We start from the raw sequence: 19,452 nt of genomic DNA, 5'->3' as shown, positions 1-19,452 counted from the left end.
GAGGGGCGCAGGGTGGCACGTAGGGTGCCCCGGAAAGGACAGAGGTTGGGTACTCCAGAGATGAGGGATAGGGGGATCCGGGAGGGGCTGGGGTGCCGACGAGGGGAGCAATGAGGGGTAACGCAGCAGTGTAATATGTGGGGTGACCCGGGAGGTGGGATGCTGAGCTCCCGGGAGGGAGGGCCCGGCGGGGCGGGGGGCGGCTCCACGTGGCTCATTAGCAGAAGGCAATTTAATATTTATGAAGAGCTCTTGTTTGAATCCCAAGTCTTCGGCTCCAGTTACAAGGAGCTGCGTCACCCTCCGATCACATGGTAATTGTTGCTATTTCCAGGATCCCAGCCTCGCAGAGTGGCACAAAAGCTCTTTTCCCTTTTCTTGTCTTCCCCCCCCCCCCTTTCCCTTCTTTCTTTCTGTTTTTTGGGGTGTTCACCCCCGTGCCCCCGCCCCGGTTTCCCGCTCGCCGGTGCCGGCGGAGCGCCGGGCAGTGCCCGGGGATGCCGGGGCCGCTGCCCTGACCCGGGTCGGGCAGGAGCCGCCCCCGCCCGCCCCAGCCCGGGGAGCGGATCCGGCGGCTGCCCGCGTTTCCTCGATGAGAGCTGCCCGCCCCGGCCCGGGACTGGCTCGGCTCTAGCGCCGGGGGGGCACCCCCAAAATGACCGAGCTGGAAGGGGACTTCACTAAGCTGCTGCTGCTGAAGGAAGAGCGGATCAAGGAGCTGGAGCGGCGCTTGGGGGAGAAGGACGAGGAGATCCAGGAGCTGCGCCGGCGGCTGCACAAATGCCAGTCGGTGCTGCCAGCCCCCAGCCCGCACATCGGGCCCCGCACCACCCGGGCGCAGGGCATCTCCGCCGAGCCGCAGACATACCGCTCCTTCCACGACCTCCGCCAGGCTTTCCGCAAGTTCACCAAGGCCGAGAGGTAAGGGGGAAACCCCTCCCGCCTGGGGTAGCCGGGAGGGAGCGGGGAAGGTGGTGGGACACCCACCTCGGCCCCCCAAGAAGCGGCATCAACCGTGCCCGGGGGGCTGGCGGAAGCGCCGGGGGCATTAGGGACTTTCAGCCGCCGGGAAGAAACCCTGCGGGGGATCGGATAACCACTACCGGCCGCCCGGCCCCGTTTCTTCCCTTCCCTCCCTTCCCCGCCGCGGCTCCGCTCCGGCTCCCCGGGGATGCTCGGCCGGGGTAGGGGGGGGGGGGGGGGGCGGCGGTGCCTCCCCGGCGCTGGGAAAAGTTTGAAGCAGTTTGAAGCAGTTTGAAGTTATTTGGCCGCCGCCCGAGAGCCGGCTCCGAGTGGGCAGCACCCCCCCGCCCGCCCCGCTCCCCCATCCCCGCCAGGTGCTGCCCCCCCCGACCCCCCTTTCCTGCCCCCATCCTCCCAACGCTGTCCCCAAAAACCTAAAGCCCATGCTCCTCCAGCCATGGGCTTTGCACCGGTACTTGGTTCCGGTTAACCCCCTGCACGGGTGTCAGGCACCCACGGAGGGTTGTTGGGGTTCTTTTTGGGGGGTGGGGGGGCATGGGGTCTGAGTCATTCAACCTGGGGTTTCTGGGATTTTCAAGTGCGTGACTCTCTTGCCTTAATACACCGTGTGAAACCGGGGAGCGCAGCGCTGCTCCGGCTCCCAGGGGATTTTGAGTGTGCCGGGGAAGTTGCTGTGGGAGCGCACAAGTTCTGTGCGACTGCAGCGCGTGGGACCCGGCGTCACTCTCCTCTGGCAGAAGCTGCCACTGGTGCTTGTTGAGTAAGAGACGGTCTGATTTCTTGCATGCATAGTGATTTATTTCAGCAAAATCGTTCCTGACAATATTTCTTGTAGCCGGGTGTATTTGGGTGCGGATCCACACCATTCTCCTCAATCTTCTCACACAATGTACCTAGCAGTCACCCAGGCCAAACTCCTGCCCTTCCCTCCGTGGTTGTCCTCTGCCCTTTGTTAAGGAGACTATTACTCATTTAAAGATAAACAAGAAACACTGGGCTTTGGGCTTTTTTAAAAAATTATTATTCTTTTTCCTGACTGTATGGGGTGATTTAATAAAACAAACAGCTATGCCCGCGGAGGTGTGCGACTGCCGGCTACGCAAGCAGAGCATGCCGGTTCATCCTTCCCCGGGTTAGCACACCCTTTCGCACCATCTGCCTGAAGCAGAGGCCACAAATTGTGGCCAGGGAGGAAACCCAGGTCCAACTTTTTCCTTTGCTGCACCACAAAACACTGAGTCCATGTGATGTTGTCAAGGTCATTTACCCCATCCTGCATCGTTCCCATCACCCAGAGATGTTTCAATGGCAGGAAAAAATCTTGGTGGGGCCTGCAGACATTTCCCTCCGGGCTGACACTTCATCCCCCAGCATCTTACCATGCCTTGGCCTTGCTCATGGTAGCCATGACAGTGGTAACCAAGCCAGTTTGGGATTGCTCGTGGGTTTTAACTAAGGTCCACTTAATTCTTCTCCCGTCTCATTGCTGGAAGAGTGACAGGCAGCTGCATGCTGTACTGAACACGGTGCACCTGCAACCTGCCTTTTTTCCCCTTATTGTCGCCAAATACCCACCAGTGGGTTAAATAAATGTGGTTTTGCAGGGAGTGGCTTGCCTGTTGGTCTGGTTTGGGGTTGCTGCTACAGCATCTTGAGTGCTGGGGGCTCAAGCAAGGGGGTTTTGCTGCAGTCAGTCTCTGCCAAGAGTATGACAATGTTTCCTGGATTTTGATGCCTACTGGAGGTATAAGTGGATCTGTATGGTGCCAGCTCCCTTTAATGTCTCTGTGGGTTTCTCTGGCTTTTTCATCTGAAAGCTGCTGACAGTGTTTGGGCTAACTTATTTATGGGAGTAACTTGTAGACCTATAACAGTCTCCTGCCTGTGTTTCAGTGACAGCAGATGATAGTGTAATCTAAACTGTTCATCCCACAAATCTTCAGATCCCTGAGAGGTTGGAGGTGGGTAATACCTCTTTTCTAAAACCCAGAGACAACTTCCATACCATAGAAACCCCCAATATGATGTTTAGACCTGTCTGTTTTGTGCCTTGATTTCAAATTAATGCCAATAGAAAAGTTTTCATCCTGGTCCAGGATCAACCTTCAAATGCCTTTTAATCTCTGAAGATAAAGATAGAGCTATCAACAGAGTAATTAATTTTATTTGGGGCAAGCTTGTCCGTAATATACCCCAACATTTAAAACTCTCAAGAAGTTGAAATTAGTGAATGGGAGAACAGAAACCCAAAAAGTAGTTAAATCCCAGCTGAAAGCAGAAAATAAAAGTTTGTGTCTGGCAGTACATCGTGCCTCTTGTAACCCATCCCTGTAATGTGTAGCAGGGTCAAAGGTGTAAAAGACTTGCAAAGATCCAAAGAGAAGGGGCTGTGAAAATGGAAAAGTATTAAAAGATGTATTTTTTTTTTCTGAGAGTATTTTTTAATGCTGTTATTCTTCCTGATAACTTAATTGTATAAATTTTAATGGAAGAAAACAAAGCATTTCCATGTAGATGGTCACATGTATCTGATGTAAATAAGACTTTTTTTTTTTTTCTCCAAAATAATCAGGACACTGCTTCTTCCTACATCTGTTTTCAAAATATAAATATTTCCTGTTGTTCTCTTGATCCATTCCTGCTAGCGGAGATTTGTGTTGAGGAAAGAGATACACTTCTTGTAAATGATTAATGAATTTATATTTGTTCAGTGAGTTTTTATTCACTTGTGCCTAAACCTAATAAGCATTTCAGATCATACACAGATTTGATGTCTGATACTGCATCTGGTAGGTGCTTATTGCAATATAAAGAAGGAGAAACTATTTTTTGTTGTTTTTTCTAGTGTGGTAAGAGCTGTCCATGGCGTGACTGGATGATACAGCAATTGAGGCACTTTGCTAATGCCTCAGAAAGCAGTTCCTAGGAAGTGATCCCCAGTTGCTAAGCAAAGGCTCTGCCACGGCGTGAGCACTGTAAATGATAAATGATGCAAAAAGTAAATACCGAGGTGTACTCAAAGCACTTGGCTAGGACTAACAGCCAGATAAGGATGGTTGGGATTTTCAAAACTGCCTCATTCCTGTGACAAGGTGCTTTCTGAAAACCTAAGGGGTACTAATCTGTGGGTTTTCAGCACCCAAAGATCACAGAATCCCAGACTGGCAGGGGCTGGAAGGGCCCTCTGGAGCTCATCCCATCCCACCCCCTGCTGGAGCAGGCACCCCCAGAGCAGGGGCACAGGACCACGTCCAGGCGGGGTGTGAATGTCTCCAGGGAAGGGACCCCACAGCCTCTCTGGGCAGCCTGTGCCCCTGCTCTGGCACCCGCACAGGGAAGGGGTTTGTCCTCATGTTCAGGTGGAACTTCCCGTGTTCCAGCTTGTGCCCGTGGCCCCTTGGCCTGGCGTTGGGCACCACTGAAAAGAGTCCGGCCCCATCCCCCTGACACCCACCCTTTAGATATTTATAAGCATTGACAAGGTTCCTTCTCAGACTTTTCTCCAGGCTAAACAGACACAGGTCCTCATAAGAGAGATGCTCCAGTCTCCTGATCATCTTCCTAGCTCTCTGCTGGATTCTCTCCAGCAGTCCCCTGTCTTTCTTGAACTGGGGACCCCAGACAGAACTGAATGCAGCACTCCAGATGTGGCCTCACTAGGGCAGAGCAGAGCGGGAGGAGAACCTCTCTCCATCTGCTGCCCACACTCCTTTTCATGCACCCCAGGACACCGTTGGCCCCCTTGGCCACAAGGGCCCGGTGCTGGCTCAGGGTCACCTCGCTGCCCCCAGCACGCCCAGGTCCTTCTCAGCAGAGCCGCTCTCCAGCAGGTCACCCCCAGCCTGTGCTGGTGTGGGGGGTTGTTCCTCCCCAGGGGCAGGACTGGCACTGGCTCTTGTTGAATTCCCTGAGGTTCCCCTGGGCCCAGCTCTCCAGCCTGGCCAGGTCTCGCTGGATGGCAGCACAGCTTCTGGTGTATCAGCCACCCCTCCCAGCTTGGGATCATCAGTGAACTTGCTGAGGGGACGCTCTGTCCCTTCCTCCAGGTCATTGATGAATCTGTTGAACAGGACTGGACCCAGCACAGACCCCCGGGGAACACCACTAGTGACAGGCCTCCATCTAGACTCTGCTCCATTGATCACAACCCTCTGAGCTCTGCTGTTCAGCCAGTTCTCTGTCCACCTCACTCCCCACTCATCTAACCCATGCTTCTTCACCTTACCTATGAGGGCGTTCTGGGAGACAGTGTCAAAAGCCTTGCTGAAGTTGAGGCAAATAACATCCACTGCTCTCCCTCCGTCGACCCCGCCAGTCACACCACCATAGAAGGCTGTCAGGTTGGTCAAGCACGACCTCCCCTTGGTGAATCCATATTGACTACTTCTGATAACCTTCTTGTCCTCTACGTGCCTGGAGATGACCTCCAGGATGAACTATTCCATCACCTTTCTGGAGATGGGAGGTGAGGCTGACTGCCCTATAGTTCCCCAGGTCCTCCTTCTTGCCCTTTTTGAAGACTGGAGTGACACTGGCTACCCTCCAGTCCTTGGGCACCTCTCCTGTCCTCCATGACCTTTCAAAGATGATGGAGAGTGCCTTGGCAAGAGCCTTTGCCAGCTCCTTTAGCACTTGTGCGTGCATCCCATGAGGGCCCATGGATTTGTGAGGATCCTGTTTGCCTCAGTGACCCAATCCTCCTCAACCAAGGGGAAGTCCTCCTTTCTCCAGACCTCCTCTCACCTCTGGGGGCTGGGATGCCTGAGGGCCAGCCTTAGCAGTGAAGACTGGAGCAAAGAAGGCATTCAGTAGCTCTGCCTTCTCTGCATCCTGTCTCCCCAGGGCACCCACCTTGTTCAGCAGTGGGCCCACTGTATCCCCAGTCTTCCTCGTACTGCTGATGTATTTGAAGAAGCCCTTCTTGGTATCCTTGACATCCCTTGCCAGATTTACTCCCAAGAGGGCCTTGGCCTTTCTCGTGAAGATGCTTCGTGCCACGTGAATGATTGATGTAAACCATAATCCCTGTCTTTTAATTTGTATTCTCAGTAAATTCCAGCAACTGCATTCTTTTATTCAGAGTTGCGATATCTAATTCCAGCTTAATCCTGCCTATTGGGGTCGACAAGCCTTAGTCAAACCAGGGTGACGCTAAATTACTTCTGAAACCATTAAATGTTTTGAAATAGCCACTAAATCTTTGCCCATATTAATGTGCCAGAGCCATGAAAAAAAAAGGCAGTCACAGCCATACAAGCAACTATGCTTCATGCGTGTGATTATACCCACAACTTTGCAAAATTGTTTCAGACCATCCTCTCTCTGTGTTTTTCTGCATCCGTTTGTATCTGGCACAGTACTATAGGTTCAGTCTCAACATCATTTAAGAGAAGCAACGAGTTTCCCCATTCTTTTCCTAATAATTTCCCATCCTTCCTGGCTGCACCAGCTAACCTTGTCCACAACTTTTTGACGGGTTTTCCCCTCTTTTACTTTATTTTGGGAAGCGTTTGCCACAAGATGGCAGTGGGGTCTAACATTTACGGCAAGGTATTGGGGTGTATTGTGGCTTCAGCTTCACAGCCCTGGCCCAGTCATCCTGCAGATGGTTTTCCAGATGAAATCCTGGCATCAATCTATCATTTACCCCCTTTTCCACCTTGTCTGAGGTGTTGGGGGAGATGTGCTGCTGAGAGTGTGTGTTCACCTACAGTGTTTAAACTCAGTATTAAAGGCTATATGGTACTGTGGATGGAAGATTGGAGCAGATGCTCTCAACTTTATATAGCTCCTGACTCCAACTCTTGGCAATAAGCTGGTGTTTGATGATGGCAGGATCAACCCATCTCATAGCTGCTAAAGTCAGGCTTTGGGTACCACTTAGGCCAGGACTGAGCACACAGAGGGTAAAAAATGGGCAATCTGAGAGGTCTCTAGTCCAAAACTCAAGGCAAGGACGTCCTGAAAGCTGGGCCAGGCTGCTTGGGTTACACCAGCCTAAAGCAATCCCCTGCATGACCTTACGCTTCTCCATCACTTCCCCCTCCCCCATAACACAGTTTGAGCTTGCAGCTCACCCACTGTGGCCCCCTCCACCACCCCTGGAGCTGGGGAGGGCTGGTCTGTTGATGGCTTCACCCATGCTTTGCTCCAACCACCCCAAGCATCGCAAGAGAGTGTGTCTCCCTCCCTGGGGCAGCTGGGGCTGTGCTGCTCCCTCCCTCAGCCCTCTTTCTGGGAACTCAGCTCCCAGCCGGGTGGTGGAGTTGCATTAATTTAGACATGATCTCATCATCTGCCAACCGCTAAAGCAATATCGATCCTGCATTCAGCCTCCATGTGAAAAACAACCCAACTGCTTCCCTGGTACCTGTAACAACAGTCCCTTGAGGCCTTGGGAGGCTGGAAAATGAGCTTTTGCTTTATTTTTTGTCTACTAGGGGGGCAAATGTATAACCTACTCCAAGGGTGTAACACTTCAGTTATGTTAAGGACAGTCTTTAAGCTAAGGAAAGGACATTTTGGGACCATAGCTCATCTAATATTTGATACCGTTAAGCAGCTATGCCTCAAACAGTTCAAACAGGCAAGTTTTGCTGTCTCTGAGTCTTCTGTGTGTCTGCTATCTCTCTTTAGCAATATCTCTGTCAGAATCAGCATCACTTTCCAAAGCTCAGAGGAAGGGTACAGGGGACAGCAGTAACTCTGATGTTAATTACTACTCTAAAAAATGCCTCTGTTCCCTCGTTTACCCATCACTGATCTGCTCCCATCTGTTCCCAGCACACTGTTACAGTGCATTCCTTGGATGCTTTGTCCCTGGGTGACTGAGACTGAAAATCATAAGCATTTTATTAGATTAAATTAGATTGGCATAGTAAGACTTAATACTGCTCTCATTGCTTGTGGTGTCAGTAGCATGTCACTGGCCCAAAGAGAGAGGAAAATACAAGGGAGGGATGTTTGACCAGGTGTAATTTAACTTGGGCATAGCCGGAAAATACTGCAAAGGGAGTAATTAAAATGGGAGTCATACTCTGTGCTTGGACAATCTCCTCTCTAATTATTTGGGTGGAGCAATTTAGACTGTGGCATGAAACAGTGAAGGATATTGAGCAAACTTTGGAGACAAGCGGGTTGTTGCATGCCGTAGGAAGAGGTATGGCTTGGGTCATTACGTCCCTCGAGAGAGCCGAGGTCAGTAAAATAAGCAGAAGAATTTTGAGAGAGAGAGAGAGGAGCAAATGTTTATGGTTAATCAATTGAAACCATTTCCCTTCTTTTAATTTTTAATGGGCTGAAGTTACCACTCCCCCCTCCCTGGGCATTGTTTTCCTTTGGCTCACAGGAGACCTGAAAAGTGAGCTGCAAGGCGGGGAAATCATGTCCTGAAGGGCACCGGATGGCACCTCTCTGCTGGGTACAGCTAGGCGTCTGTCTGTCTATCACCAGCCGCCCTTTTCTATCGTATCTGTTCAGTGTTTCCTTGTGGGCAGAACGGCATCACCGCTACAACAGCACATGAAAGGCAGCTAAATTGAGCTTTGCCTTCCACCTCCTGCAAAAATAATATCAAGCATATATTTATTTTTATATAAAATAGGAAATAATTAGATTATTTTGTATGATCTCTGGCCCTTGTAAAAAGGGTCAGGCAAGATGGCAGAATAAAAAATTTTCCAAGTGGTTTTTAATGAAAACTTGAAATATTTGGCTTCACTATTTATTGCTCGGCTTTGCACCGAGGAAAGCCTACGACACCATGACATGACAACCCAAACCTGACTGTCGCCATCACGGCTAACAGCTCGTGCATCACCTGCTGGGTGTCAGCACAATCATACTGACACCGCACTGTGCAGGGGGTGACTACGTAGTCCCTGGGGTCAGGATCAGGCCCGGGATGGGCAGGGGATGAGCTGCCGCTGCCCGTCCCCGGCTGACGCAGAGTTGTTCCCAGCAGCGTCATCACAAATTTTTTCTTCTGCCTATTTTTAAATGCCTCAGGTCATGAGGTTTTTGGTGCCTCCCTCAGGGGACTAAACCACAGGCAGACAGATACCCAGGGAGCTGCCAGATTACCATCTAACCCACCTTCTGCCCTCCCAGGACTTGCCTGCTTTGGTTACGAATCCCTGAAAATGTGATTACATGTAAGCTTGAAACCTAGGCACTCCTAGGCAAGGTCATGATAAACTGCTTTTCTCTCTCAGATGTTTGATGTGAGCTCATTTAAAAAAAAGTATAAAAGGGAGACAGGATTTAGCAAATGCATTGTGTAATTTTTCCTTAGTAGCTTGTGGACATCAGTTGGTTCGGAGGAGAAAAAGGGTCCCGTGTCTCACTTGCCACTGCATTTTTAAAAGCAGTGCATAGATGTAGGCATATAAGGTATTGTAAGCTGCTTGGCCACAGTCACTCTTTATTTGACTTCTTTTTAGTCACAGCAAGTGTCATTTTTGTCAGAACTGTACCACGGAAAAGGTAATTCTCTAGTGAAAATCCCCCAGGTGGTGAAGTGTATCACAGTAAAATGAGATTGAAAGGACTAAAATGAGGCTGCGAGTCCCTCTTTGCAGCTTTACTAATGAGAAACTTCAGGAAAAAGCCTTCCCAAGATATCCACTTGGTTGCCTGCAGAGTTGATACAGGTCCTGGAAAATATCTAGCAGAGCTTGGCAAGGGGCTTCTTAAAGAGCTTTACCCTCTGCTGTGACCTCCCGGCTGGAAAAGATGAGGACTGCTCTTTTTTTATAGGGTTATTCTGCATTTTGCTCACGGGTGTTCTTTCAGCATATTTGTTTCATTAGTAATAAAACCCTGTAATCACAAATGAAGCACATGCACATGAAGGAGATTCTAAAAAAGCCAGAGGGAGGCAGGCTGAGCTCAAGAGCACACATGGGGTAGCAAAAGCTAGGATGCTCCAGACCCAACCGTGGGGACCTGCCAGCACAAATGATGATGCTCATATTTTTGGATAAAATTCACATCTAGGGTAAAGCCCAAGTTTTGTGCAAATTACTACAAGAGAGGGGAAACAACCTCTCCATTAGTGCAATCAGACCTCTTGGCTGTGTCCAGTGGGGTCTTGAGAGGTGGAAAGATCAGGTGGAGGTCATGTACCTGAGTAAGAAAGGGACTTGCTGAGTCAGCACCCAAATCTGTCCTGCCATCGCCATGCCTTGTGGGCTCTTCGTCCTCAGGGACTGCTCTGACTCACCTGGACACAGCCCTGAGCAACCAGCTACACCTGCAAATTTGACTATGCTGGGAGCAGACCCGAGACCGTCCAAACTAAATGTTTCTGGGTTATCTGAGATGCTGGTGACTTAGTGCTCCTGAGTGATGAGCTCTTTGAAATCAAATCTGCCAGCAAGGTGGTTGTGGCTGTACCCAGACCTCATGGCAAGAGGGTAAACCAAAGCTATGGAGAGCAGAGATGCCGTGCAGCCAGGGAGGGACAATCCTGGATTCAGAGTAGGCTCAAGTGACATCCTGGAGAGCCTGTGACCAGGACTAGGTCTGCTGTCCCCCAGAAACCGCCCACTCTGCTGCCCCCTCCAGCTTCAGTTTTGATGGCTGGTCAATGATTAGATTAATGAGATCTGCTTAGTTATCAAATGGCTTCCTCTCTTCCCAGGAAGAATTTTGAATAAATCCCAGAAAACTTGTGTCAAGGGAAAATGTTTCACTGTAGCACAAACTGGTCTAAACAATCTCAACCTAAAAAAAGATGTTCATTTGCATCCTTCTCTGCAGTTGAGCCTGGCTGTGCGATAAACCCTTTGGCTTTCAGGGGGCGCTTTGCAATGCACTCCAATGCATTCAATTCCAGTGTAACAGAGCAGGTGTAAATTTTCATTTAAACATCTACTAGAATAGGAAATTATATATTGTCCTAAAGTACAGCTGATGGCTTTCTTGAAAGACGATGAGCTCTGAAGGACCTGCTGAAGCAGCTTTGTGTTGCATTTTCCCTTCCAAGAGATGCTGCTGTACCTCTGAAAGAGTGAGGGTCCATTAAAATAATCCATTAAAGATGTGAGGAGCGTTGTAGACTGTTATATACACTGGAGCAGGAGTGCCTGATCTCTCTAGGGCTTGGAAACCTTTCTATGTTTTACAGGGTGGATATATCAAGTGGAGCTTTAATAGAGGCACATTATGGGTAGTGTGTACTTGCACAGCAGCAGGTGAACACGATATTAAAGTCTTCCTGACCTGCAATGATGTACAATTTGGGTTAGAGCCGTGAGAAAAATAAAAGCTGAAGCTATAGCTAAGCATAAAAGAAGTTTTACCTCTGTTTGACTTAAATCAGTTTTATTTTGTACTCCTTTGGCATTAGCTTTCTTCGAGTGTTTGTGGTTTTGAGACTTGTTGGTACATAGAATGGGATAAAACATACATGTGCGGGTCCTTGTAGCAGTAAATTAAAATCTGCATGCAACAGCATCACTATTTGATTTCTTTAAACTCTTTAATGCTTCATATGCTGAGGCCCAAGATCCGTGCTCTATATTATTTATCCTGTGGTGCATGAAGGTAGGAAGGATAATTTATTGAGCAGGTGATAAGCTGAGATCCCAAACAAATATACCCAAATCCTCTGAATGGCTTAATGTGTGTGCCAAAATTTGGGTGTACGGTAGATGTCTTTGGTGTAATTATTAAGAAAAAAATGCAACTTTAACAAGTGGAATCAGTGGGTGTAGCAGGAAGGAGTCCCTTAAGAAACACATCCTGAAGGTGGCTTCCAGTTGGGCTGTTTTTAATGGTTTGAAGGCATGTCAGAAGTGACTATGGTCCAGGGAAAGATGTGAGGAGAAATATTATGTTTCAAATAAGGCTGGTGGGGAGCTGTTGACTGTATCATTTAAGAATTTACCTATAAAAAAAAAGCTAGGCATAAATGCCTCAAATCTTCCTCCTTGCTGAAGTCCATAGTTTTATTGAAAGTCAAAAGAAAATAAATCTGTGCACTGGGAGGACTGTTGTGGAAATATGGTGAGCATGGAAAAGTTAGATTTGCAGTGGATTGGAGAGGTGGCATGGTGAAAAGCCACGAAGGAGCAAACAGCTCTTGAGAGGCTTGGGTGGATAGCTCTGCTTTATAAAATTGCTCTGCAAATATTAGAGGGCAGTTTTGTCCTGTGTCTGTAGGAACATGCCCAGCACTTTGGGGCTGCAATGGACTTTAATATGGCTCGGCCACAAGAATATCTTTTATTTTTGCAGTTGGTGGGAATCGGCTCCCATCTGGGTTGGGATCGTTGCTACAGTCACAAGCAGAAGGAAAGGCAGGCTGCAGCGTGGCAGAGAGAATTTTCAGTAAAATAACTGGAAAGTTGCTTTAGTCTGGCAGCCACATGGGAAAATGTTGGCAATAACAAGACTGTGTCCCCAAGAGTACTCTGAGGCATTTTTGCTTTTCATCTCCCAGCACTTATCACTGGAGGGCAGTGGTGTCTGAGAAGATGACTGAAGAAGAAAAGCACAGGTAAAGAACATGGCATAGCTCCTGGGCAACTAATCCAACACATGCTCAAGACATTGAGCATGTCATTGAGGATTAGAGTAAGGATTTTATTATTTAAGGGTATTTCCTTGTCTTGCATTACCTTAAAGTCATGTCTCGTAGCTGGGTGATGTTGGGTATGCTGTTCCTGTCCCCATCACTGTGCCATGCAGCACTGCCCTGAACACATCGATGAAGCCTTGGAGGATGGGTTGCAGCACCTCTACCTTGGTTTTCCTGCCTGGACACCGAGAGGGCTCACGTGGCCTGGCCACATGGAAATAAGAAAAGTGAACCAATTTGTTGGATTTGTGTAACTTGGCTAGAAGGCAACAAGTGTGGGCGAGTGGGACGAGCTCGCCTTGATGAACCGCTGGAAGAGCAGCAAGAACAGCGAGCTGTACTTCAGCATCCAGAAATGAGCTGCATGTGGGATGTCTCCAACCCACCCTCATCCATTTAATGAAAGCATCTCCTTGTGTAGCCCTGAAGTTGGCTGGACCGAGGGCCACCCAAGTATGAAGAAAGCAGAGACAACCCGGACATTTATGTCAAACAGCTTCATTTCTGCATGCAAAGTCCGAGCTTGTTCACTGCAGTCAAGGGAGGAGAATATGCTATTCTGGGGCAATTTGGCTGTGTGTATTCAGCCTGGTCCATATCTACAGGCTTCCTCTCGCCAGTGTGCAGCGGGCACTGGGATGTTTCACTTAAACCTTGTAGTGCAGGTGAAATATGTTGGAGTAACCCCAAACTTGACCTTTAAAAACCTGAGCCACAAATGCCTCCTTACCCCATGGTGCAGCTCTGCGGAGGCAGAAGGAGCATGGAAATCGCTTGCTGCACAGCTCCGGCCCATTATCTGTTGCCTCCCTGTGCAATGGTGTCCCCCCTTCTTTCTGCAGTCCTTTCCTATTCCGCTGACGTGGATGTGGTCCTCGAAGAGCTACAAGATGGATGGATTCTCCACAATTAGCAGCTCCAGCAGTGTCATGGAGAAGGACCAAGTAGGCGAATGACGAGCAGTATTTACACACCATTGCAGATGACAGACAGTCAGAGGGCAATGAGAAGTGTTTTGGGTTTGTTTGTTTGTTTTATATATACATAATAAAGAGGATTAGAGCTGAGGCAAGCATGACAGTTCAACTTTCTCGGTAAGGGGCTGAGCTCTGGGCAGCTGAGCATGGCAAACTCGGTACATCTGTGTTTTGGGGGTGCCACCTCCTGGGTGTGGTTAGAAAAATAACAAGCTATCTCCGCGAGTCAGAGCTGAAATCGGTCTCATTTTTTGCTAGAGACAAAATTTGAAAGCCTTGCTCTGTTTATTGAAGTGAAATCCATGAGGAGCCAGGCATCGTCATACCTGAACGAGAACTTCTGTGAAGATGGTTGGCAATAAAATGGGCATGTGAAAACAAGCAAATGGCAGTGTATTTTCCTTTTTCTCCCTTTTTTTCTTCTCGTGTTGTCTTTCATTAAGAAAGTAGCAGTCATCCTTTACTTATCCAGAAACAACTGTAAATTTTCCTGAAAAAAGAGACTGTTTTCCTATTCCTTAAATACCAAGTTACTTTGGAAGGATGAGGAAAAAATCTTGGACCTTAAAAAAAAAAAAGTAGACTTTTAATTTTACTTTCCTGTAAAGATAATATTGGGCAAGATTTAATTAGAGAAGTGCACCGTATGGACACAAGCAGTTTACTAACACGCTTGACTCTGTTCATGTTCTTTTCAAGACCGGAACTGGGTGTTAAATAATAGCATGAGATCTTTCCTTTACTAACATGTATTGGTTTATTTTGCAATTTGAGCCCTGATACAATAAAGTTGTTTAGAAGAGGATAATGGGATAGTTATCTCCTCAGAATAAGTATCTCCTGTTTTAAGTGTCTCACCTGGGTCTTAATATTTCCCTGGCAGAAATGCATTTTCCTTTGCTGTGGTGTTCACCTACTGGCAAGGAGCTGCAGCTACCTGCAGAGCAGAAGAGCCCTTCTTTGCAGGGATCTGTTTCATTCCCAGATACTGTAACCTACAATTAAGGAATTTTATTCCCAAGTCCATAGTGGAGCCCCTGAAAAAGCCCCTAGGAGTAACCAGCTTTCTGATGAATTTGACTTGCCTGATTACTTGGCCCATCACCCTCCATGCAGCTTGGATGGCTCTTACATTACGAAATTCAATTTTCCAGCAAGGGGGTTTCTCCGTGTAGGCTGTGTATTTACTGTGTAATTGAAGGCAAATGGTGGAAAAATGCCCTTTTTTTTTTTTTTTAAATACAACGTAACAGAATTAACATTTTGATGCTAAATGCAGGGAATCTTGGGGTGATGCACATTTTGGCCCTTCTGTAGACAAGGTACAAACCTTGAGCACTTGACGAAACAAGAAGACTGACAGTAGCCTCCAGCAACTAACCAGGACTTGATTTGGTGTAGAACAGAAGAAATAAGAAGTCATTAAGCTCAGTGGAAATGGGGGAAAAGCATGTTTTGTGATGCTGGGGTACATCATGTTGTCTTAACCAGATGTGATTTATGTGAATGTTTCCACCACCACAAGGAGCAGGATGGAAGATGCTAAAGTCTTGGAGAAACTGCTCATTTCTTTTTGCTGCATCTGCTTTTAGACCATTGAATTTAGCTTTGCAAATGGCAAAAACTCAGACAAGTGCAATAGTACCAGGTTATGGAGGATCTCAGGATCCCTAAAAAAGACTCACTGGGAGGAGGGGTCCAAAGGCAGAGCTGCAGAGCTCGTGCAAAGGGAAACCAGCAGCAGTGGTGGAGCACAGCAGTGCTACGTGCAGGTAACAGAAGAGGATGGAGAATAACTATGTGTACAGTGATTGGATTCATTATGGCAAGCATCAACAATGGTATATACATATGGGCTGTGGCTTGATGACTTATGCCTTTTAGTAAATGGAAAAGCATCAGCTTATTAAAAAATAATGTGTTTGTGTCAGCAAAGGAATTGAAACAAGGATGAGGCTCAGACTGTAAATAAGGACAAATAAAGGCCATTCATGGATGCAGCACAGCAAGACACCAGAATCACAGAATCCCAGAATCCCACGTGGGAAGGGACCTCAGGGATCATCTAGTCCATCCTTCCCAGGAAGAGCCCAGCCTAGACAAGATGGCCCAGCACCCTGTCCAGACGACTCTTGAAGGTGTCCAACGTGGCCGAGTCAACCCCTTCCCTGGGGAGATTATTCCAATGGTGACTGTCCTCACTCTGAAAAATTCCCTCTGGTGTCCAGTTGGATTTTCCCCAAGAGCAACTTGTGTCCATCCCCCCTTGCCCTCTCCATGGGACTCCGTGTAAAAAGGGAGTCGCCATCTTTCTTGTAGCTGCCCCTTAAGTCCTGGTACATGGGGATGAGATCCCTTCTGAGCCTCCTTTTCTCAAGGCTGAACAAACCCAGCTCTCCCAGCCTACCCTCGTACGGCAGCTTCCCAGTCCTCTGATCATCCTTGTGGCCCTTCTCGGGACCCCTTCCAGCCTGCCCACATCCTTTTTGTACAGCAGGGACCAGAACTGTGCGCAGCGCTCCAGGTGTGGCCTGACAAGCGCTGAGTAGAGCGGAATGATGACTTCTTTATCTCTGCTGGCGATGCCCTTTTTGATGCAGCCCAGCACCCTGTTGGCCTTCTTGGCCGCAGCAGCCACTGTTCGCTCATGTTGAGCTTTCTGCCCACCAGGACCCCCAGGTCCCTTTCCACAGAGCTGCTCTCCAGCCAGGTGGGTCCCAGTCTGTGCTGCACTCCCAGATTATGTTTCCCCAGGTGCATGACCTCACACTTGTCCTTGTTGAACTTCATAAGGTTCTTCCTGGCCCACCCTTCCAGCCTATCCAGATCTCCCTGCAGAGCAGCTCTCCCTTCCGGAGTGTCTGCTTCCCCACTCAACTTGGTGTCATTTCAGATGAAATCTTCCATTTTACTTGGCAATATGAAGGACAGATGGGGATGCAGCACTCAGCCAGAGGCTGGGGGCACAGTGAGGTTTAGTCTTACCCTTTTCACAAAGTCCTGTGGTCAGTTTTGATGCCATTTCAGCCAAGATCAGTTTCTACAGGGAAAATTTTCATAGAACAACGTCCCAGGTGTTAGAATGATTTTTATCAGTAGGTTTGCAAGTGCTTTCCTTTGGAAGCGAGTCTCTTTGCTCCCATTTTACAAATGGGGAATGTGAATAACTTAGCCAAGGTGAATGTACTGGCTAGTAGTAGGGTCAGGAGGAGACCTGAAATATCAACCACATTTATAGACGTCGCTTGGAAATGGAACATTCCCCCCTAGCTAGGCAATTCCCTAGGGGGAAAGCTGCATTTGCCCTATTTTGCCTCCTTTTTGTGTTTTCTTCTGCTAGTGACAGTGCAGAGTGGGATTGCACAGTAACCTTAAAATCGCCATCTGTTTCAAATCTTTCTAAGTAATTTCTGATGCCCTGTTCTCCTTGGGTTTGGGCATCTGTGAGGTGACATCTATTCACATACAAGCCCAGAAGAAAGGCTCCGGCTTGCTGTGTGGGCTCTGCGGAGGTGAGGTACATACCTTGTCACAGCTCACACGCTGGTGCAGCAAGGAGTCACTCCTTTGGGGAGCAGTTTGTGTGAACACCTGGGTAGACAATACACCGGCTGCTGCCTTAGCAAATTTATTTCTGTCTTAAGCTGCCCCTGTAGCTCAGAAAAGCGGCATAAAAGATTTTTGTTTGTTTGGGTTTTTTTTCCCCATTGATTTTCACACTAGTTTACAAAATCTATGTCAAGCTAAAGGTTGAAATCTGTATGTTCCCTTTCGTCGCATAATATATGGCTGGGGCTTTAACACACTCTTTTGGCAGTCAGGCTCTCCCTGCCAGGAGCACGTGTCTTGATTTGATCTGCAGTTTTATTATCAGATACCCAATTTGGGGAAAGGACTGGATTGCCTTTTCAGAAACACAGACCATAGTGATTGGTCTCCCTTGCAGAAACACTGACATTTTGCATCTTCCCTTCTCAGTCCTGGTGGAGCAGAGAGGGTTGAAGCAAAACAGAAATTTGTCCCTCCCCTCCATGGCATTAAAATAATAATTAGAAAAATAAAAATTCAAAGTCAATATTTATCTTCTGGTGGGGAATTGCTTGCGGCAGCTTCAACCAGAGGCTCATTTGTCTTGGGAGGGGGCGCTGGAAAAAAATGCATTGAGCTGGTGTGGTTGTTCAGGATATGAAATTTCTTACTCCATAAAACCATATGTTTGGGGGCAGAAGAGCAAAAATGGTTAGGAAAGGGAAGTGGAAATGGTGTCATGGGTCAACAGAAGGCCAGTTTTACGGAAGTTTTGGTGCCTGATTAATCTCTTCTGGCTCTGTGCAGTTAAATCTATGCCAAAGTGTCAGTGAAGGTAATCAGCTCATTACAGAGACTATTTGCACCCAGAAGATGTGGAATCACGTTTGTCTCTCCCACCCAGCTCCTGCAGCTTATTGACTCTTGCAGCTCTTTGACTGGGTTGACCCATAACCTGTAGTTGCTACTCCAATACCAGAAGGAGGTACAACTGATTTCCACCTTTCACTTTGGGTTGGTTGACTTCTGTGTCGGAAGGCTTCTCCTCCTTCTTCTCTTTCATTTCGTTGCTAAATATTAAGTAGCTAAAAATAACTCTCTTTAAAAGGCTTTAAATAAAATGTGAAAATAGAGGGGGAAAATTCACAGGAATATATTGGTTAGTTGTCCACTGACATGATGCTATTAATCTCCCCAGCTAGTGTTTCTTTGATCGCTCTTGCCCAAGGAAACATGTGAAACAGTATGTTTGAGCTGGTTTTTCTCCCCCACTATGACTATTCTTCTGACCCTGTTCTGGGTCTGTGATTCATTAGGAACTGGAAGCAGCAGTTATTTGCGTGGGCGTTGGATTTACTCGTCATGCAATCATTTTCACATTGTGAGGCATAATACGGAGCCGATAAAGTCCGTACATCTGTATTCCATGTGCATTTCCAGGCTGAAAAGTCTGCAGGATGTTGGCCTGACAGCATTTGTAAATTCAGCGTGTAACCTTGATTTAGAGAAAGAGACTTTACAATTACATTTATATCCACTTTTGAGCCCTTTTAGTGTCCCTGAAAGATGTCAGATGGCAGAAGAATGAATGAAAATTACTTTAGTTTTCATAAGTGGGTATCTTACAAGGTCAGCAAGGCCGGCTGTGCTCATCTAGCCTGATTTGCAGGAGATGGGCCATTAGCCTTTTCAGAGGTTTTGTTTTCACTAGTGTATTTCTGTTTTTTAGGAAAAATAAAATTTTAAAATGTCTCCTGATTGTGGTTTAAAAATTTGCCAGTGACTGAGAAAGCACCACGGTCCCTTGCAAACTGTTGAAAAGACTAATTGCCCTAATTCCTCTGCCTTAAATATTTGTTCCACATTTCAAGCCTGAATTTGTCTAACTTCATGGTCTCACTATTAAATCCTGCCCTCACTGTTGGCTGGAGTAGCTGCCCGTTCTCACGCTTTTCCCGAGCACTTTTCTGATGGCAGCTCATTGCTTTTAACCTCCCCTCCACCGAGATAAAAAACCCTGGAGCTGGAGACATGCTCAGTGAGCTCAGGTTTGTAAGTCAGCCAGTTTACAGCAGCCTAATGCTGTTACATTGCTGTGAATGCTTTTTTGACCCACTTGGCAGCTGGTTTAATAAAATTTGCTAAGTTTATTTCATAAGATCTATTTTCTATAGAGCCACATAGATTGGTATTCATCATATTACCTTAATTTCTTCAGCAATTAAATTGAGAAGCACACATCCCAAAGGACGTCCAGGGTTGATGTCAAGCTGACACAATTATCTGTGTGATTCCATTTACCTGCTAAAAATCTTCACGGAGCACTTGCTTTCCTCTGGCCCTCTGAAATGTTTTTCTCAGTATTTCAAAACTTGCAGA

General features: G+C 47.6%; 1 protein-coding gene across 1 annotated transcript in view; it reads left to right on the top strand.

The window, feature by feature from the left end:
• Window positions 1-562: 562 nt before the first annotated feature.
• Window positions 563-19,452, top strand: part of PRKG1 (protein kinase cGMP-dependent 1) — a 531,163-nt gene continuing 512,273 nt past the window's right edge. The window contains exon 1 of the mRNA XM_075109355.1: window positions 563-921. Within this exon, the coding sequence (XP_074965456.1) occupies window positions 656-921 (266 nt within the window). The 5' untranslated portion in view covers window positions 563-655. The remainder of the gene's footprint in view (window positions 922-19,452) is intronic.

This window comes from Phalacrocorax aristotelis, chromosome 14, assembly GCF_949628215.1.
Source record: "Phalacrocorax aristotelis chromosome 14, bGulAri2.1, whole genome shotgun sequence".
Lineage (NCBI taxonomy): Eukaryota > Metazoa > Chordata > Aves > Suliformes > Phalacrocoracidae > Phalacrocorax > Phalacrocorax aristotelis.
The sequence above is the reverse complement of the archived record's forward strand: the minus strand, read 5'-3'. Positions and strand labels throughout refer to the sequence as shown.